Here is a 22,436-nt window from a genome sequence, read left to right on the forward strand (position 1 = left end):
GAAGTATCAGGTAGGTCATAACTGAGGATTAATTATGTTGAGCACATTTTAATTTGTGTATCTTTGGAGAAATTATTCAAATCCTTTGCCCATTTTTAAACAGTTATTTGTGTTTTTATTAGTCACTTGTAAGTGTTCTTTACATATTCTGGATACAAGTCCTTGTCAGATAGCTAAACTGATTTTTGACGAAGGTACAAAAGTAATTTAATGAAGAATAATTTTTCAACAAACAGTGCTGGAGCCATTAGATGTTCATAACACCCCTCCCCCAAAGAGAACTTTGACCTTACACTTATAAAAATTAACTCAAAATAGATTACAGATTTAAATTTGCCCCAGTACTAACCCATGAAAAAAATGTACTCCATTTTCATTGTGACTACTGCGGGCAAAATAAATGGGTCCTGTCTTTCAGGATTCCATATTTTATATCTACTACTCAAGATTATGTAATTAGATTATTACATTAAATTTAGAATATCAGGCAGACATTGGTTTGCTGATTGCCTATTTGAAATTGATACAGGTGTTTTTATGTAAATGCAAGTAAATTTTGATTCACTTAGTGACTATTACCAAGCTTTATACGGTTCTGACAACAAAAGAAGCTTAAGACATAATGGCTGAAAACGAAAAATGTTACTACAAATCTTCAGGCTAAAAATGTCCAACCTTCATACATTTATGAAATGTGAAAAAGGCTACAAAAACCTGGCAGTTTATTAGTATGTCTTAACTTACATAAGGTTTTTCTATATTGTTTGAAAAAGCAAGGGGGACGATAATCAGAATTTCAACCCTCAAACACAAAACCAACTACAATTTTTGTGGATTGTATTCCTTTAACTTTTTACACATAGAAACAGTTTTCCAATATCGAAGTCTTAACACAATTGTAACAACTTTGTTCCTACTTAAAAAAAAAGTATTTTCACATTGAAAATCATCAGTTATTATTTTTATAAGTTGTATAGTTTTCAAACCAATAGATTACTGTTATTTAATCATTGTACTTGTAACCAAATTGTATAACACTATTATTATAAACAATGCTTCAATTAATATCTTTGTGAACATATTTGCATTTTTATTTTCTCAATATAAAAATTACCGTAATGCTTTTTGTTATTGGTGACTTTGGTGGGACAAATTACCTTGACGTATTGGAGCGTATAAGCCAAGTTTGGAAGAATTGAGACAGAATAAGAGGTAGGACTAGGATTAGTGTATAAAATATTTTCAAAGGCATAGGTTCAATAGGAGTTGAAAGAACGAAGAACTGAAAGAATGATCTATAAACTGCTATGTTTTTCTTTATAATATGTATCACTTCCGAATATATATCAGTATCCTTTTTTAAAATTTCTCCCGCATTGAAATGTCAGCTGCATGGGGGGCAGGGGGTAAGGAGGAGGTGGTATTTTTGTCTGAGTGTTTACAGTTGTGTCCCCAGCGCCTACAACAGTGCCTGGTACACGGGCCCTCAATAAATGGCTAATAAGACAGGGAGGAGAGAGAAGAGACAGAAAGGAAAGAAACAAATCCCGGACAACCTGAGCTCCTCACCACACGTACATCCTCCCTGAACCCTCCTCTCGCTTACCCTCGCCCTTTCATCCTACCAGCGCTGGACCTGGAGGCCCAACAGACACTCCGAAGCGCGGGCCCGGTCATTGTGCGTGCGACTCACAGCCCCATTCGCCACGCGTGTCCAATGCGTCCACGGCGTTTGGATGCCGCGGGGGACCCAAGCAAGCTGCGCCTGCGCAGTCCGAGGCGGCCCGCCTAGGCCTGGGAGGGACTCGATGGGGGAGCGGTGGGTCGGGCAGCTTGAAAGGGCGGGGCAAGTCCTGGTTCTGACTCAGAAGGTCCGAGGGTTTCGGTAACGCTGCGGAGACCACTCCAAAGGGAGGCAGCAGGAACCGCCTAGGCGCTCCCGGCGAACAGTCCCAGGATGCTCCGCGCCCGGCCCCGGACTCCATTTCCCAGCGGGCACTGCGGTCAATGCCCGCAGCCGCCCGAGCGCCGTGGCCCCTTTGTGAGTCGGCCTGTCCGGCCCGAGATCGAGTCCCAGCCCCGGCCCTCGGGGCGCTGGGCTCCCGGCCTCCGCCGACCGACAGCGTAGAGGGAGGTGCCCACCCGCAAGGCGGAAGCGGTGAGTAGTCCGAGGTGGGAGGGCGCCTGGGCAAGCATGTGATGAGGGGGCCTGTCACCTGTGTGAGACCGTATCACCGTGTGTGAACAAAGTGGGACCATGTGAGATCGTGTGTAACAGTGTAAGACGGTGTCACCATGTGTAAGACCGTGTCACCGTGAGTCTGTGTGATTGAATGTGTGTGACAGTGTGAGAACTGGTGTGAACAGTTTGGCCGTGGGTGTGTGGCCATGTCACTGTGTGTGACTGTGAGAACATATGTGATCATGTCTGTGACAATGAGTGTGCAACTGTGGCTGTGTGTGTGTGTGGTCATGTGAGACCGCATAAGATTGTGTGGCAGTGTTAGGGAGTGTGACAAGGTGAGTGTGACAGTGGATCCAGAGTGGCCTTGTGTGACCCACTGTGAGGGGAGGGCAGGGGCGTGTCCACAGGCTGCCGGGGGAGCCCCCAGCGGGAAGGACGATAGTGGGCGGGAGGCTGTGGGTGCTTGGGGGAGCCGGTGTGCTCCAGGGTTTGGGTGCTGTGTTGCTGGAGAGCCCGAGATGGAGATGAAGGAGAAGAGATGGGGATTTAGCAGAGAAGTGAGGGAGGAAGGGAGGAAGGGGGCAGAGAGCAAGAGAGGAAGAGACAGAGAGGAGCCCCAGCCTTAGGCCTGGAGGGCAGAGAACCAGGCCATCTCTGTTGTAGGTCTTTCCAGCCCTCTCCTAGTGAGGAGAGGAAGAGGCGCCCTACAGTGTGCTACTTCTGAAAATAAATGGCTGAATGATGTTTATTGTTCAAAAAGGATGTCCAGGCATTGTGCTCAGTGCTTTATGTGGATCATGTCATGGGCCTCCCAAGAAGTGACAGGGAGTAGGTATCATTTAATGGATCAGGAAACTGAGCTTTGGTGTGGTCCTTAACTCCGGGGAGGTTACTGAGTTAGTGAGTGTCGAAGCACAGGCATTTTGATCCCCTAACCTAGTCGTTCTTACCACTAAGTTATGCTGCTTCTGAGATAATTGCTTTACTTTCCAAGGCAGTGAGGTTTAGTGGGAAATAACTCTTAATTAAGGGATTTCAATGACTGCTTATGCATACCCCCTCCCCCAAACTCTTATGGGGGAATTTCTCATAAAAGTAAAGAGATTTGTTTTCAGGTGCAGTTGGTCATAAGCCAGGACCAGAAGTAGGATGTCCTGACTCTCTGGTCCAGTGTCCTCCAGACCACGTGACCCCTCTGATGCCTACTCTTTGTAAAGATGTTTTCTCTGAGGCATTCACGTTGTAACTTATCTCTCATTTTTGTACAAAGGGTGGGGACATATTTTCTTTCAACATCATCATTTGATGGAAAGATTAAAAATCAGACCTGGATCCCACTTGGGCTCAATTACTTATTACTATGAAACCTCAGATAATTTCACTGAGGAAAAGCCTCCATGTGTGAAGGGGGTAAATAATCCTTAGTAGTACCATCCCAAAGGGGAAAAACTGTTATAGTTTATAATTATAAATGAGAAAGTGACTTATACAAAGTTTACATTGCGTTCTTGAAATCTAAAGTTCATGGGGAAAAGAACTGTAAATTAAGACAGGAATGACCAATTCAGTGACACCTCTACTCTATGTCTGTGGTGGGGCAGAAGGGCAAGGGGAAGGAAAGGAAGGTTTCTAGGCTGGTGATGCTTCGAGCTGAGGACAGGCCTGGCATTTGAGGGCTTCTTTCTCCCTCTCCAGCTGGATTTTCTCCAGACACTGCCCTTCTCCCAGAGAGGAGCCTGAAGGAGGACAGAAGAACTGTCATAAATTCTTAACTTGTTAAAGCCATGTCTGAGGTAAGGAAGCATTTCTTCTCTCCCCTGGAATGCCTTGTTTTTCAGGTTTTATATGAACATTTTGCTTTTCTTCTAAAACTCCCCAGTCTAACAAAGTCCCATTCATTAGTGACCTGGTCCTCGTGTTCTCCAGTCCAGGAAAAGGAAGTCCCCAAAAGCCCAGTGAGCTTCCTCTTTTTCTCAGCCAACATTTTGATCTTCATTCAAGGAAAAATTCAGCATCACCTATGGGTTAGGTGTCCTGTTAGGAGCTCTCAGTAGCAAAAATGCAGTCCTTGGTTATCTGGGTAACAGCAAGGAACTGAGAATAAAGATTGAGAGAGAAAAAAATGCACTCGATGGTGGGATGTGAGAGCCTTCATTGTAGGGACTTGATTCATTGAGGTTGAGGTGTGTGTTCAGATGTGCCCACTAGCTTACAGCTTTTCCACAGACATGGTTTAAGCAGGAGGCAAGGTGAGTGAGGGCTGTTGGGTACCTTAGTCATAATACACGACAAGGTCTCCTGCTCAAGGTGATTTTGAGCCATGGGATGTTTTGGGTCTTGAGTAGTAAACTGTGGGTCAGCTAGGTTAGGAATTTTTTCAGGCATGCTGTGGGCTTTGAAGAGCAGGATTCTGTGGTAGTAATGAGGTCCTGTTTTAGGAACATCTTGAGTAAGCAGTGGGCGACAGCTAGCATATTCTAGGTCATCCAGTTAAGATTAGTGGAATTAACGTGGAAAAATAGCAGGAAATTATTTGAAAAAGAATAATAGGAGAGAGTATTTGAATCCACACGAAAAATGGCTGTATACATCTACAACAGCGAAAACAGTAAATCGTGTGGAATGGGAACCAGAAGAAACAAATGAAAAGATCAGCATATAATGTCCAGAGAAGCAAATACAAGTATAAATAAGAATGGAAAATATATATTCATTAAACATAATGGTTACTAAAGAGTTACCGTTTACTAAGTGCTGGCAATACTGTGGTAAATAAAAATGGGGTCTGTGTCTTCATGGAATGTAGTATCTACTAGTTTATTATGTATGATAATATAATGATGTTATTTTAAATTAGTGGAGAAGGGATGGATTCATTTAGAAAATAATTTCTTCCTTACACATTAAGGTTAAATACATTCTGTAGGATAAATATAAAAAATAAAACTATACAGACAGCTGGAGGAAAATAAAGAATGGTTGCAAAGGGGAAGATGAGCCAGAAGCAGAAATCGATTAGAGCAGCACTGCCCAGAACTTGCTGTGATGACTGATGACTGAAATATTCTATATCTGCACTGTCCATACAGTAGCCACTGTCCACACATAGCAATGGAGCACCTGCATGTACTAGTGTGACTGAGGAACTGAATTTTTAATGTTAATTGATCTAAATTTAAATAGCCACATGGTTAGTAACTAGTGTATTTGGACAACACAGATCTAGGCTAATAAAATGAAGAAAATTGTGGGTGATCTTTTTCAAATCTCTCATTTTACAGATGAGGAAAAAGAGGCAAAGGAAGGAAAGTGACATATCCACGTCACTAGTTAGTGCCTGTGTCAGTTGTAGAAGTTGTGATATATATTGAGGGTCAGTAGCATAGATGATGGTGAGTGACGGTTTGAAGAGGGTGGTAGAAAATGACGAAGGGCACTGTGGAGCAATGTGCCACCGTGATGGAGCACATCATTTCATTTCTTTGCTAGAACCTTCATTGGCTTCCCACTTTACTTGGAAGGAAATCCAGTGTTCTTATCACAGCCTATAAGGCACTTTGTGATCCAGCTCCTGGCTATACCGCAGACCTCATTTTCTTCAAGTGTTTACATCTCTCTGTTCCAGTCACACTGGTCACCTTGCTGTTCCTCCAACTTGTCAAGCTCTTTCCTGTCTGTGGACCTTTGCATTTGCTCCTCCCTCTCCTATAATCCTCTGCCCCAGATGTCAGTGTGGCTTGCTCTCCTACCTTGTTGAGATTGTTGTTCAAATGTTACCTCTTTTATTTAGGTTTATCGTGATCATCTTATCTAAAGTAAACACCCCCGTCACTCTCAATCACCTTACCTTGTTTTTTGTCATAGTATTTAACACTATTTTATGACCTTATGTTTAATCCCTTTCTCCTCTGTTAAAATATTAACTCCACAAGGGAAAGGACTGTATTTTATCTACCTTTGTAGTCTCAATTCTTAGAACAGTGTAGTGGAAGGCATTCAGTGGTATATTTGCCAAATTAATATATGAATGAACACAGGAATGAGTTCCAGGAAGGCCAGAGCCTCTCCTTTCCTCTCCTGCCACTGAGTTGTTAATGGAAGAAGGAGAAAGCCGAGGGGATGGTGGTGACAGAGCCCATCAGCCCAAATGCTGTTTCCGTGACCCACCCCAGACCTTCTGAATCACAGTCTCTGGTGGTGGGGCCCAGGAAATCACATTTTTTAGACTCCCAGGATGACTTGAATGCACACTTTTTGAGAACCTCTGCCTCTAAAGATTTTATATTTAAAGTACCCTCATGTAAACTCACAATCCCATGTCTACTCCCAAACGTTGGTTGGTTTTTGAAAATCCAGACTGATAATCTTGGTCTTTTATTTAGTGTTTAGTACATATTCCTTTAATGTAATTACTGGTATATTTGTGTTTAAGTCTACCATGTTGCAGTTTTTTTCCTATTATCCCATCTGTTCTTTGTTTTTTTATTTCTCCTTTTTGTCCGTCTTTTGGATAAATCGGGTATTTTTTTCCTCTTATCTTGTTAACTATATGTTATTTTTGTTATTCTTTTAGTGGCCACTCTAGTCTAATATGTATCTATTACTCATAATGTAATCTTTCTTCCTTCTGTAATCTTCCTCCTATAATTAGTTCTCTTTCCACTTCCTGAACAAGTTAAGAACCTTTATAGTGGTTTAACTCCAAGATACTATTATTAGTTGACATTATATATGCTTTATAGTTACTGTTTTGGGGCTCTTAATTTCTTCTTGTGTTTCTATGCTTCCATTTCCTTCCATTTTTCTTCTACCTGAAGAACCCCTATTAGTATTCCTTTTCATGTAGGTCAACACTTTGCTCCCTGCATGAATTATTTTTCATTAGCTCCTATTCTTGCTGGGTCAAAATAGTGTAATTTAAATTTTTTCTGAGGTTAAGTCTAGGAAATTCTAGTCTCAATGGGGAGAAAAACATCTAGAAATTTAATAATGAGAGACCTTTGCAGCGTCATAGAGAAAAAATTGAGATTCATATAACTGAAAATAAGCAAGGGGTTAGTAAATAAGATATGACATTTATACCATGTAATATTATTCATTGAATCAAAATGATGTTAAACATAAATGAATATGTACAGATAATCATAGACATGTCTGTATAAGGAAACACTTGAACAATTATATACTAACTAAATTTTGACTGCTTCTAGGAGGTACTGTGTGCATGGTGGGTTGGTGTGGGGAGAGTGGAGGACTTCCAATTCTTTAACTTAAAAAGGGAAAAGCATTCACTGAGGGTAGAAATACTGAATATTATTTTCTAAGTTTCCTTAATGATGACAAAATTGTATGAAATTTCTGTTTTATCAAATCAAAATAAATATAAAAATATTTGAAAGGTATTCAAGTCTCATTGGCTGAGAGAAAAATGTCAGACAGTTGAAACCTGGAATCCATCAGTTTGTGTATACAGCTAAAAAATATCTTTTAAGGACTTTATCTAGCAAAACCTGCCCCACCTCTGTCTATGGAAGAAATGATGTGTGTGGAACACTTTTATTTATTTAATTTTTTTTGCAGTTTTAAAGCGTTTGTATCGAAAGCCTGAGTCTGAATAGCGTTGATTTACATGCCCACCCTGTCCAGCACAACAGTCCCCTTCAGGCCCGACTCGTGTCCCCTTCCTTCCTGCAGCCTTTACTCATGTCCCGACTTGTCTGTAGTAAGGAGTGTTTCAGAGGTGGAAGCTGATGCGTGTCACTGGTGTTCCCTGGAATCACACTTGTGCTTCCCTGACACCTACTTAACATTTTGGTCCATTACTGAGGCACTACTGATTAATGTATTGACTCATTTTTTCCGTGAAAACGTTTTTGCATAAAATCATTGACATGCTCTGTCTTCAGTAGAAGCATTACTCTGCAGAGAGTGATGGTAAGAACAGGAGTAATGTTCTTTGCATTGCCCATGAAGGCCAGGGCACACGCCAGAACTCACTGCAGCTGGAACCCTGGGGGCTGTTGCATGCCGGGCACCCCCTTCAGTTGCTGGACTGGGGAGATCTGGGAGGGTCGCTATCCGGGCTCAGTATAGTAGCTGTTTACCAACCTATGTGGCGCTATTTCAACATTTGACAGGTCAGTTCAGCTGTTCAGGTGTGTACCGCTGAGTGCCATTTGTGTGTCAGCCCAGCGTTAAGAGTGGGCATTGCTCTGTGACATGCCAAACCACACAGCAATCTTGGTAAGTCTGGAGCAAATGTACCTCATTAGGAAGAATAGCCATTTTGAGTTTTCAGGGAGCAGACTAGGTCTTGTTCCACGTTATAAAGATCCTGAGTTCAACATACAGGAGGAATATGAGAGCTGTACTGTAACATTTAAAAACATTCTCGCTCATCAGACATGCACAGTTGGGTATGTTCCTGCAGTGATGAGCTGTAGGTATTTTTTGATGTACTTTATTATCACATTGGAAATGTTCACTATTCAATGTAATCAATAATGCTTAAAATTACTATTATTTTCTCTCATAATAGGTTACCAGCTGTCTATGAAACAGTGGGTTGTCAAGAGATGTTAGGTAATCCTTGGTTGCCCCCGACTCTTCTGTTATGGCATAACATTTGTTTAAGTTGTATTTTTGCAAAATCATTATAAAATTTGTTTATTGTTTTTAGTACATATATATTTAATTTTAGAGAATCAATATTATAAGCATCTATATTTATCTGGAAGACTTGCACTGTAGAGCTTGGAAGATGCTGATTTAGACCAAATACATTTTGTAAGGTTTAACATGTTCCTGCCCTCGAAGCCTTTCTTCATGCCTTCATCTATCCTGGTTTTCCATATTGAGAAATCCTTTATATTTAGTATGAATTGCGTATTATTTTACACTTGATGGTTTACAGTGTTGGGATTGCCCATTTTTCTCCATCATTAGAGACTATCTCAGAAATTGTCCACTTTCCATGGTGACATCAGAACTAATCACAGAAGTCATCTAGCAATTACTTGATATGTATTGCTCAGAACCTAAGATACTGCCAGAAAATTTCACTACATGAAGTATTTCTCTCCAAAAGTATAGGCGATTTAACTCTTCAAACTATGAACAAGAGTATGTTTATGTCCTTTCAGGATTTGGTGACATTTGGGGACGTGGCCGTGGATTTCTCCCAGGAGGAGTGGGAGCAGCTGAACTCTGCTCAGAGGGGTCTATACAGAGAGGTGATGCTGGAGAACTACCAAAGCCTGGTCTCGCTGGGTAAGGGGGTCTCCCGGTAGCTCCGACTCTACACACCTAGGGCTGCTTTCCAATGTAGTGTTTGGGAAGCCGCTGATGTACTTCACGAAGTTTCTGTTTTGGGCTCCCCCAAATAGGTTGACTTTTGTAGAAGTGGCAGCTTCATTGGACTACTCCCGAACTACTTCTTCCTCCTTCTTCTGCTTACTTCACCTCCTTCCTCAACTCCCATCTGATATGCCCCCAACTTCCTGGTGACTAAGGAACTTGATCTGATTCATGGGCCTGGCTAATTCCCTTGTTTCTTTTAAGCAGGAGTTTCAGTTTCTAAGCCAGATGTCATCTCATTACTGGAACAAGGAAAAGAGCCCTGGGTGGTGAAGAAGGAGGGGACAAGAGGCACATACTCTGGTGAGTCAGAGAGAACTAGCGGGGTGGAGGCCATTGCAAAGAAAAACTCAGCCATTCTGAATGGTTCCAGCTTATAATTGATGTTTCCTGGGTAGCTTTTCTTAAAGGCTCTAGGCCTGGGAGGAAACATTTGAGGCATCTTTAACATGAGCTCCCCAACTTCTTCTCCCTTGTATATATTCTTTCACACATTACAGTCTTCTCTGATAACCTTTTCCTATTCTCTGGGTCCAAATGGCACAGTGTCTCCTTGTCTTTGATATTTAGTTTGGCACAAGTTGCTCCATCACATTAAAAAAATATCCGGAGACAACAATGTCTATTTTTTTCCTTTTCAGTCACTCATTCCTTTTAGATTGAAAGATTATTTATTCATTATTTTACCAAGATTCACTTCGATTTTCAACTTTGAGAAAATCATTCTGTTAAATTCTTGGGATTATTCAGAGGTTTATAAATCATCAAAGGAAAAAGAAAGCATTTTCAGTTGTACTTTCAAGTCTGGGAAACTGGAAGGTGAAACAAGTCACAAGAAAAGGTTGGGAGGAAAAAAGTTGAAGAATTTGGCTTGGGACATAACAGACTCATTTTTATGGGATGGGGATATTTCCAAGTGAAGAAATGCCATTGAGGGTAGACAGAGGCTCAGAAAAAAAGTGTGATTTAGAGATGTTAATATGAATGAATGAGATCACTAAGAGTCTGAGAGATAAAGCCTGGTACTGGGGACTTTGTAGTGAAGTGATCTTTGACAAGTTTCTCAATGTCTTTTCTGGTAAATGGCCTCTACATGTTCCATTTGGGTTAAATTTTATAAATTTTCGTTTTTCTAGATAATTATCCTTTTCATTTAGGATATCTGATTTATTTCCATGAATCTGAGCAAAATAATCTCTTATTCTTATTTCTTTTACATCTACAGTAGTTTCCAATTTTAATTTCTTATTTCATATAGCTATTCTTTTTAAAAAAATTACTTATTAGGTTGCTACTCTTTCATGATTTTTTTCATTTTTAAAATCCAGCTTATGGATTTATCTATGAGTGTTATCATTCTTCTCTTTTCTAATTGTCTAGTTTCTGCTTTTCTCTTTACTAATTTTTTCCTTCTAATTTTCTTATTTTGTTTACCATCTTGCTGAAATGAAAGCATAATCTATTCATTTCATTCTCTTATTCACTAATTATTTAGGGCTATGAATTTTCCTCTGACTATAGCTTCAGCTGTCTTCCATAGATTCTGATGTTTAGTGTTTTTGTTATTGCTGTTTCCTAGATAACGTACTTCTTAAAAATTTCCCTTTTACACAAGAGTTGTTTAAAAGAAAGTTTTCTGGTTTTACTGTATTTTGACCAAATTGTTTTATCATATTTGATCTGATAGTAATTAGTACTAATTCTACTTTCTAACAGTTTGAGGATTTTGTGTTGTCTAATATATAGTTAGTTTTTGTAAATGTTCCATAGGTGTAGTCTCTATTTTCAGGGTAAAGAGTTTGTTACATATCATGAGTTTTACTCTTTTGTTATTAAAGTGTGTCTTTACTTACATTTCTTATTTCCATCTATAATTTTTTTCTTAACTTTATTAAGGAATTTATTTATTTACACACAGTAAATTGCATCTATATAAATTATGCAATGAGTTTTGACAGCTGTATACACCCATGCAACCATTACCACAATCAAGACATACAATATTTCTATCATCTCAAAAGATTGTTTGTGCCTCTGCAGTCCACCCTTCTCCACTCCTGGTTCCAATTCAATTTTTGTAAAGTCTAGTTTACTAATTTCTCTTGATTGGTGCTTTTTCTGCTATATCTAAGAAATTCTTGCTACCATCAGGTCACAAAGCTTTTCTTCTATGTTTTTTCCTAGGAATTTTATAGTTTTAGCTTTCACATTTTGGTATATGATCTATTGAGATAATTTTTGTGTTTTATGTGAGGTAAAGGTTGCAGTTCTTTTTTTTCCCCCCATTTAGATATTCAGTTGCTCCAGTACCCTTTGTTGAAAAGACTTCCTTTCCCTGTTATGTTGCCTTGTTGATAGCTTTGTTGAAAATCAGTTGACCATAAATGCATGGGTCTAGTTCTGAACTCTATTCTGCTCCATTGATCTATATGTGTATCCTTTCACCAGCAGTATCCTGTCATCTTGGTATCTGTAGCTTTATAGAAAATTTCACATCAGATAGTTCTATTTGTAAAATCACTTTGACTATTGTAGATCATAGAATGAAGTTGAGAATTTCTACCCAAAAAGCCTGCTGGGATTTTGATTGGGGTTATAATGAATCTATACATCAATTTGGGGAAAACTGACATCCTAACATTGAGTTTTCCAGTTCATGAGTATGGTTTATTTAGCATTTATTATAGTCTTCTTTAATTTCATATTTTCCTGAATCTTTTATTATAGTCTTCTTTAATTTCTCTTAGCAGTATTCTGTAGTATCCAGTATAGTGATCTTTTATATCGAACAAAATTATTTTCCTGAATCTTTTATGTTTATGTGCTATTATAAGTACAATTTTGAAAAATTCCATTTTCCCATTGTTTGCTGGTAGTATGCAAAAATGTAAGGTAAGGGTTGTGGCAGGTTAATAAAATTAAGCAATTTGATACAAAATTACTTTTCTATGAAGGCATCTTAGTTTTAGGGATCAACTGAAAATTTACATTTGGTTGGAATATATCTCATAGAAAATGATATTCAGGAAGACCTTTTCCAAACTGCAAAAGTTTAACCATACAGTTTCATGTACAGCCTAAGGCAACTAATTGACCTTATGTAATTGGTTTTTCTAAACGTAATGAACTTATCCTGAATGCAGGATAACTAGAGGCAAGAGAGGAAGGGTGTTTGGAAACTTGTATTGATATAGATATAAAATGATGATTGTGATTTTTAGATAACCTCTTCAATTTTTAATTATTCTGGTAGTTACCTTGTTATGTATGATAATTTATATTCCTAATCAACTTTCTTAAGTTCTCATTCTTTATCATCTTATACTTTTTAGACAGCTTTAACAGCTGTTAAATCCTCAAACTTATGTATTTTATTCACTGATACTTGTTTTAAAAGTTTTTCTATTCTGCATAAACACAAAAGACTTTTTTTCTTAATATATTTTAGATTGGAAGTATGCATTTAAAAACAATGAATTTTCATCAAAGCAAGTTATTTATGAAGTATCATCCAAAGTAATGACATCGGGAAGAAGCCATCTTAGCCATAGCCTTGACTGCCCCCATTTGAGAGAAGATTGTAGAAGTGGGGACTGGTTTAAGAACCAGTTGGGAAGTCAGGAGGTACATTCTAATCAATTGATCATTACTCGTAAAGAAATACTCACTGAAGATCAAACTAATGAATATAATAAATCTTGGCAAACTTTCCATCAGGATGCAATATTTGCTATAAAACAGAGTTTTTCCACCAAAGAAAGAGCACATAAGCATGAGCCACAAAAGAGAAGTAACCGAAAAAAATCTATTGAAATGAAACATAAGAAAGTCTATGTAGAAAAGAAACTTTTGAAATGTAATGAATGTGAGAAAGTCTTCAACCAGAGTTCATCTCTTACTCTTCACCAGAGAATTCATACTGGGGAAAAACCCTATGCATGTGTTGAATGTGGGAAAACCTTCAGCCAGAGTGCGAACCTTGCTCAACATAAGAGAATACATACTGGGGAGAAACCCTACGAATGTAAGGAGTGTAGGAAAGCCTTCAGCCAGAATGCACACCTCGCTCAGCATCAGAGAGTTCATACTGGAGAGAAACCTTATCAGTGTAAAGAATGTAAAAAAGCCTTCAGCCAGATTGCACACCTGACTCAACATCAGCGAGTCCATACTGGAGAGAGACCATTTGAATGTATTGAATGTGGAAAGGCCTTTAGTAATGGTTCATTTCTTGCTCAGCATCAAAGAATTCATACAGGAGAGAAACCTTATGTATGTAATGTGTGTGGGAAAGCCTTTAGCCATCGTGGTTACCTAATTGTACATCAGAGAATTCATACAGGAGAGAGACCCTATGAATGTAAGGAGTGTAGGAAAGCCTTCAGCCAGTATGCACACCTTGCTCAACACCAGAGAGTTCATACAGGAGAGAAACCTTATGAATGTAAAGTATGTAGGAAAGCCTTCAGCCAGATTGCATACCTTGATCAACATCAGAGGGTCCACACTGGAGAGAAACCTTATGAATGTATTGAATGTGGGAAGGCCTTTAGCAATAGTTCATCACTTGCACAACATCAGCGAAGTCATACTGGAGAAAAACCTTATATGTGTAAGGAATGTAGGAAAACATTCAGCCAGAATGCAGGCCTCGCTCAGCATCAGCGAATCCATACTGGAGAGAAACCTTATGAATGTAACATCTGTGGGAAAGCCTTTAGCTATAGCGGATCTCTTACTCTGCATCAAAGAATTCATACTGGAGAGAGACCCTATGAATGTAAGGACTGCAGGAAATCTTTCAGGCAGCGTGCACACCTGGCTCATCACGAGAGAATTCATACTATGGAGTCATTCTTGAGTCTTTCTTCTCCCTCACCCACCATGTCCAGTCAACTGCCAAGACCTGTAGGTTTTATCTCTTAAATATGCCTTGAATTTCACTCCTTTAATCATTTCCATCCTATTATCTTTGTCCAATACACAATAATCTACTTGGCATGGACCATGGAAATAGCTAACTGGTTTCCCTATATTTACTGCTTCTTTTGTCAGCTGTCCACGTTGCAGACACACTTGTATTTTAAAAGTTTAATCATATCACTCCTCACTCATTAAAACCCCTCAGTGGCATTCCATAGTTCTTAGGTTGAAGCACACATTCCTCAAAATAGCCTAAAAGACCTTCCTCCCAATACCTTGTTCCAGTCTACCTACTGTCTGTCAATATCCAGCTCATTCTTTGGATATTTACGCAGAATTAAGAACTCATATTCCAGCATCAAATAGATCTGGGGTCTAATCCTTGTTCTTCCATTTTTAGCCCTCTAATTTTGGGGAAACATTTTGTCTTTTGTAAGCTTCGGTTTTATTTATATTATGAGGATAATATTGGTACTACCTCGAAAGTTAATGGAGCATTAAATGAGCTAATGCATGTAAACTGCTCAGCAGAGTGCCTCGCATAAAGTAATCACTCAATAAACATTAATGCAAAATAAAAAGATACTGTGGTATACAAGGAAGACCTGATCATCTCAACAGTGATCAGCTGAGACAACAAAAGCAGCAGCTCCAAACTGAAGAGCTTGTCAAGGTTTCTCATTAGGAACAGTAGTCACTGAACTAAAGGTGGGTGGCAAGCGTACCTGATACAGTACGCCTGATGTTAGAGTCCATGATAATACAGAGTAAGATGCTGGCTTCTATTTCAGCATGAACATATAGAGACATGACTTGGTTGATAAGAAAAAGTAGCTTTATTAGATATTCAACAGTTCTAAGAAGCCAGATTTTAAAAATTGCTGTAATGAGTAGAATTTGCTGAGATGTATTCCTCATTTACATTTAAACAAAGGCAAAACAGATGTTAAAAAAAGAACATTTGAAAAGATCAATAGCCAAAGAAGACTAGAAAATAAAGTGTAAGTTTGACCCCTGCTCCTAATTCCAGGTGGGTGAATTGTATTAAACCTGTGTCATTTAAAATAGAAAAAGCTGTTAAACTTCTAAGCAGTAGTTCCAAAACTAGAGGGGAAAAGAAACCAAAACTGTAAGTACTCGTAAACTGGCTGCCTACAAACAGGTTTGGCTTGGAATGCATAAAGTTTAAAATGAATATGCGTACCTTTAGGTGGGCCTGTGTTTTCCAGTTCTTCACAGTTCAAACCACTCCCTGTTCCCACACATCTGACTTGTTTGACAGTTTATATTATTTCCTGACTCCTGAAGACTTTCAGTATGCAATCAATGCAGTAACCAATTCACATATGAATACAGGTACAAAGAAAATGATGCAAGTTTAATGGAGGATGAAAGGAAGACTTGAAACATCTCTCTGTAGGGGAAGACTCAGTATTTCACAGATTTTAGGAGGCCCCAAATTAATCTACAGATTCCCTGGACATAACAAAATCCTAACAATTTAAGGCTCAAAAGATTGTGTTCATGTGAACATACACATATACATTCACAAAGATATATACATAAAGAAAATAGATAATAAAGGTGGTATTTCAAGCCAGTGGCTTAACAGTATTGGTAAAATTGACACTGTGTACAAAAACAGTCCCCTCATTCTTTTATCCAAATATGAAACGGAGTGATTAGAGATACTATAACAAACTTTATAATCTTGGAGTGAGAACAGTCTTCCTAAACATGACATGAGCTCCAGAAGTCACACACACAAAGATTCTAGGTTTGATTCTGTAAGAACTTTATTAATCTTTTATATACTCAAAGAAAGTACAACCAAGGTTTTTAAACATCAGAATTGGAGGAAATCGTTACAACATATGTAACCTGTGAAATTCACATCTTTAACATAGACGTAGTCCTACAAATCTCATACAAAATGACACTCCTCCCCCCGCCATGGGCAAAGGTATGAGAGGCAACAGGTGACTGACGAATGTAAGTACTGAATTCACTAGGATCAGAATAAATACAAGTTAAACCAATGAACTATCCATTTTTCCTTACCAGACTGATTTTGAAAAATCTACATTGCAAACGCATAAGAAAGGAGATACTTCAATGCACTGATGTGAGGGAGTATGGATTTATACAATGTTTCTCAAAGGCAACTTGTCAACATCAGGATTTTCATTGGGAAAACTAAGATGTTCTTTTGCAGTTAACAAACAGCGCACAAGTGTATCTTCCCTTGAAAGCCCAGTAAACATGTAAAAGGTACCAAGCAAAAAGAGCTGAAAAGAGAGGGTCATCAGGGGATGAGGGAGTTAAATTTTGTAAAAAGACAAAAGGGGAAAGAGTGTTCGTGAAATGTAGCACAAGAAGCTTCTACTTGAAATGTTTGCACGATAGGGAATTCAGCCATGGGGGTCCATTTGCCCAAAGGATCCCTAGAGTGGCTCAGCATTTAACGTGGCTTGTGTAGAGGCTGGATGTACAAAGGAGACACGATGACAGGACTGCTAAATGCCCTTCCACATGAAAGTTATGTTAGCACCCCCTGCCCACAGCTTCCCCACTCCACCCTCTTCTGTAAGTAAACTGAATGAGATCCTTCACACCATTCACTAAAATGACTCCAGTAGAATAAAATTCAAAATGTAAAAGCAAATTAATAAAGATAACAAAGTAGGATATGTTTATGACTTTGGTGTTGGACTATCTTCTAAAATAGACAAAAACAAAAGCCATAAAGGAAAAGATTAATGAAGCTATCAAAAGTTAGCATGCTTTTAAAAACAAGATAAGCAACAGAAAGGAAGAAAATATTTGTAATATACAAAGGAAGAGATGTAATACCTTTAAATCAGTAAGTAAAGGACAATTAAACAAGTATAAAAATGGACAAAAGGATAAGGATGGGCAAATCAGAAGAAATACATATGGCCAGTAAACAGAGTCCCTGCTTAACCTTGCTCATATTAAGAGATGCAAATTTAAATAACAGCAAAAATTGGCAGTGGTGTGGAGAAAAGGATACTCATCACTGCCACTTCGGAGGCAATGAAGTTTTTAAAATACTCACAATAGCCCCTCTGGAGGGCAATATGGTCAGGACATGAAACGAAAACAGTCAATGTCCAGCAATAGAAGCATGACTAGAAATACTAGCAACATTTTAAAAGAATGGAGTATTGATATGGATTTGACAAAAAGATTATTGAAAATGTGAATTTCGCAGAATACATATAGTATTACATATTTAAAATATATTTCTGACACATTAGTATGTAAATGCTTTTTAAAAAAGTTCTGAACAGACAAATGAACTGATAAAAGTGTTTCTTCTGGGCTGTGATTGGCTATTCTGATCAAGAGGAGATTTAGTGTTATCAGTAATATTTGAAGTTTTAAATAAGAATATATTAATATAATTTTAAAAATTTAAACTATGAAAAAATGGAAGGAACTTAGGAGAACTGGGACAGCTAGAGTGAGAGCTGGCAGCCTCAGGCAAAACCTTTTTGGAATTTGGAGACTCGCTGACTCACCAGCCCTTCCCATGCATACAGAGATCCCAGTAAGTCTTGCCATTTGGGAAAATATGTCTACAGTGAGAATATCCAAACAACCCCTGCCATCTACCTAGGATAATGAAGCCGTATCATTCTTTAATGTGAACAGACAGCAAAGGATTATCACAAGTGAAGAAAACTATCGGCATAATAAGGACCAAGAGCCAGAACTAACCCCAGAGTGAAAACTAAAAATTTATGTTAGTCTGAGATTTGAAGAGATGTTGCATTTTTAAAACAAATACGGGAAGCTACCAAAGAGGTTAGTTTAAATAAGAACTCAGAACAAAAATATATTGCTGTAAAAAATTTGATAGAAAGTTTGAAAAAAATGAAGAGAAGTCATCAACTACATAAATTAAAGACAGAAAATGAGAGATAAAAAGGGACATGGAAGTTTAGAAAGTCCAACATCTAATGTTCCAGAAAATTTATCAGGGAAATTGTGAGGGATGTAGCAAAGAAATTATTAAGAATTTTTCTAACCTAAGGAAAGGTATGAATGTTCAGCTTGGAATAGCTCACTGAATGTTGGACAGGCTGAGTTGGTAAAAACCACAACGACAAGAGAAAAAATGAAGACATCCAGAAATATGCTTATGAAATTTGAAAATTAACTAAAGATGAGATCACTCTAAAAGCTTCCAAAAAATGTAAATGTCTCCTAAAAAAGAACTATCAAGCTAGCATTAGGATGACAGAATACAGGGCAGTCTCATCCAAGTTATGAGGTTATTATAAAATTGCTTTGAATTCAGACGTCTATTAAACAGTAACGAAAACATCAGGCCAAATGTTGATATTTTGTATATGCAGTTCACTTCCATTAACTCCCACTTCTCCTTTATTAGGGTCCTGAAGGATTAGAGTCAGCAAAATCTGGAAGGAAAAGGAAGAAGGCAGCAGGAAAGGCTTCAACAAACAGTGGGTGTAACCCAGGAAAATGGTGTTTAGGATGGCACTCTGCAACAACCAGACCAAATTATGGTAGGCTAGGAATCCAGGAGTCAGCCAAGAAGATCTTCAGGAAGCATGGAATGGGTTATATTATGTGAGTTAGTTTGAAGTTGGAGGATTTTACTACCCACACGGTGAAGACAAAGGTTTGTCTTTCCTTAAGAAAAAGGAAAGAAAGGCAATCATTGGCTCTGGGGAAAAACAAAAGCCACACCAGATATCACGGTCAATGTCAAGCAATACTCCATAAAATGTTGCATGATTCTGAAAAATAGGCTGAAAAAAGAAAATCCATTTGACTGATATTAGGAATAGTTTCATTTGGGTACTGAGATCATAACAGACCTGTAGGGGAGGAAATGTAATCTTCACACATTGCTTGGCTGTGATTCTTCAGAGAATAATATTACATGGTGGTAATAACCTAACGCTATTTCATTTGCAATGTTACAATATGTAGGCAAAGCACTGAAGTCTCTGTGTATAATCTATCCAGTACTTCATAATGTAAAAGGCAAGATACAGCTGTTAGAGTGGATGGTGGAGGTTTCAGGGAAGTGAGACTGAAGCAAAGATAAGGGGCGATAATATTCTCATTGTACACAGAGGGGATTCATGATCTGTTTAAAGTCGATAGAACAAGAACTATAGCTTGACTATATTGCAAGTTAAAATATTATTACAACAGAGGAGCTAATATATAATTCACTTGGTAGGATGAGCTAAATGCTTGTTTTTCATGAGGAAGACTCACAAAGAATAGAGAAAGTGGAGAAACCGACTTTATTCAGGATTCTGACAGAAACCCAATTCAAGTGAGCTTAGGAAAAAGGTATTTATTAGCTCCTGTAACTGAAGGGTGAGGGAGGACATGTGTGGTTCAGCCTCAGGCAGGATGGCCTGAAACCTGCGGCTCTGCTGCCACTTGTTTCAGTCTCTGGCAGGCTCTGTCTCATGGGAAAAAATGGCATCTGATATGTTAGACTTAACAGATCCTTAGAGCTTTTAATCTCAAAAGCAAGGTGTGTGCTCTCAGCCTGCATGTCAACCCCTGGGGGAATATGACCAGTGTAGACCAATCTCTGGGGCATGCTGGCCAGCCTTTGTCACACGCACATGCCTCCACTACGGGCTCAGATCACAGGACTGACCAATTCACAAAAATCCCACGGAATGGGGGCGGGCTGAGAGTCAGTTCCCATAAAGAGGTTGAGAGTCAGTTCCCATAAAGAAAAAAAACAGACCTGAACTAACATAAGGGCATTTACTGATTCACTCAGTGTGTGAACATTCCTATTTTTTGCTGCAGAAACATTGTGTTTGATGAGGGTTGCTACCTCAGACCCTGTGGCAAAGCCAAGTTAAATTTCCACAGGGCAGGTGAACTCATGACCCAGTAGCTGATAATTAAACTGTCTTGCCCGTAACCCTGAGATGGCTGCCTGCTGGACAAGGGAATCCCAAAAGCAACCGGCTGAGGCTTGTGTGACAAGAAATAGTGGAGTCTCATCTGGAACACTCATGCCAGCATACTTCAGGGAAGTTCCTTTTAAAGCCCTCCAAAGGCTTCCTTCACAGAAGGTGTCAGGTAGAGACACAACCAACAGAAAGTGAGGCTGTTTCACATCGGATAGCAGATCTGAGCTACAAGAAAACTTGCCTTTAAGTAAGAAAACTTCATTTCCTCTCTCCATTCTGTAAGAGTGCAGACCCATAACAAGGCAAATTCCAATGTACGTAAGACGAGCCTTTGAAAATATTCACTAACTTCTGAATTTAAAGTAGTAGAAACAAGATGTGTCTGTCTCTCTGAAACCAAGGAAAAGCATCAAGAACAAGAAACAGATGTAAAATTATGCCATGGAAATGGCAGCATGAGGTGAGCCTCTTGAACTCTCTCCTGGAATTTACAATAAATTGAACTATAACTCCACAAAGGACCCTGCACAGCAGACAAGCAAGACTAAGGGATGCGCAACTGAAATCATCTAAAGGTGAGCAAGTTGGGCAAGCAGGGGGAGGAGAGTAGAGGGAAGTGTGGAGACGCTGGCTGCGCAGGCCGCAGGACACACACCAGAGCTCAGAGCTCCCTGCATCCCAGAGCTACTGCAGTCACAGCAGAGGGAAGAACTCGGACTGCTAGTGCTCCCCCTTAGGCCCACAGTCCCACCTGAGGGATCAGCATATAACACAGCTGAACCCAACACTCATGGCAGAGACCTTGGAGCAAAGACTCAGGGAAGAAGGATGAAAATGGAGGTTTAAGCCCTCACTGCCAAGCAGAGGATGGAAGACATAGGCACAGTGCTTAGCCGACGCCTCCCTACCCTCCCAGAGCTCACCCCACCCTGACATTCCCAGTGCTAGAAGCAAACGGTAGCAGTGTCAGATTGGGAGAACGTAATATTTGCAGTTCTGAGAACTGCAGCCCTGCAGCCACGGACTTGCAGCCCAACTAGTTGTGGCAAAGGGTAGAGAGCCTTGGGTGCAGGATTGGCTGTGCTGGTGGTCTCCACCATTGCTCAGAGCCACCTCTCACAACCCACCCCATAACTGTGCCCACCTACCATATCTGGGTGGATCCCTGCAGGGATAAACAGCCGCTGAAACACACACGCTCTGAATCCAGTGCAGGAAGAGCTTTGGAACTTCAGAAACTGTCCACATCCCTCCACAGAGGCGGTGCCCTGAGATCCAGGTGACTGGCTCACATAGGAGAAATCCACCTTCCAGGGAACCTCCCCATTGTTTGAGAAGCCGGAATAGTGCAGAGAAAATACAACACTACAGCATGAGAGAGAAGAAAAGGCTACAGTTGGAGAGAAAAATAAAACATTCTATCAACACCTACTGGAAAGCAAAAGAAAGCCCTCTTCTTATCAACCTGTTTCAGAACCCACTCCTGTAGATGCATAGGAAGAGAAATAATAATTCATTAATTGCCATGAATAACCAAGGTAACAAGGCAGCTCAAAAAGAAAATGAAGTCTCCAGAAAATGAACTTAAAGACATGGAAATATGTGACTTAAATGACAGGGAATTCAAGATTGTAGTTCTTAAAAAACTCAAAGAGATGCAAGAAAACACAGGCAATTTAATGAACTCAGAAACACAATCAAAGAAAAAAATGAACATTTTACCAAGGAGACTGAAATTTTAAAAAGAACCAAATAGAATTTCTGGAAATTAAAAACTCCATAAAAGAAATGAAGAGTGAAATAGGCAGCTTAAGTAACAGAGCTGACCAGATGGAGGAAAGAATCAGTGACATCGAAGATAGAAATCTGGAAATGACACAGATGGACGAAGAGAGAGACTTGAGAGTTAAAAGAAATGAAAGAACTCTACAAGAACTTTCTGACTCCATCAGAAAGAGCCACATAAGAATAATGGGCATACCAGAAGGAGAAGAAAGAGAGAAGGGAACAGAGAGTATATTCAAATA

The 22,436-nt window shown here is 39.3% G+C and overlaps 1 protein-coding gene across 11 annotated transcripts; it reads left to right on the forward strand.

Annotated features, from left to right (window-relative positions):
* The first annotated feature begins 1,712 nt into the window (after positions 1-1,712).
* On the forward strand, positions 1,713-16,507 carry ZNF583 (zinc finger protein 583). 11 transcript variants are annotated; one of them, XM_074315388.2, is made up of 7 exons: positions 1,713-2,158; positions 3,881-3,978; positions 8,323-8,428; positions 8,724-8,767; positions 9,328-9,454; positions 9,746-9,844; positions 12,990-16,507. In XM_074315388.2, exons 5-7 carry the CDS (start codon positions 9,421-9,423, stop codon positions 14,465-14,467), a joined length of 1,611 nt encoding a protein of 536 aa, XP_074171489.1. In that variant the 5' UTR covers positions 1,713-2,158; positions 3,881-3,978; positions 8,323-8,428; positions 8,724-8,767; positions 9,328-9,420; the 3' UTR covers positions 14,468-16,507. The 11 variants fall into 11 exon arrangements, with proteins under 11 accessions (XP_074171489.1, XP_019572462.2, XP_019572459.2 ...); XM_019716903.3 differs by lacking the exon at positions 8,323-8,428; XM_019716900.3 differs by lacking the exon at positions 8,724-8,767 and having other exon boundaries at positions 1,714-2,158.
* Positions 16,508-22,436: the final 5,929 nt, after the last annotated feature.

This window comes from Rhinolophus sinicus, chromosome 8 (genome assembly GCF_057876585.1).
Source record: "Rhinolophus sinicus isolate RSI-liver-muscle chromosome 8, RSI-T2T, whole genome shotgun sequence".
Lineage (NCBI taxonomy): Eukaryota > Metazoa > Chordata > Mammalia > Chiroptera > Rhinolophidae > Rhinolophus > Rhinolophus sinicus.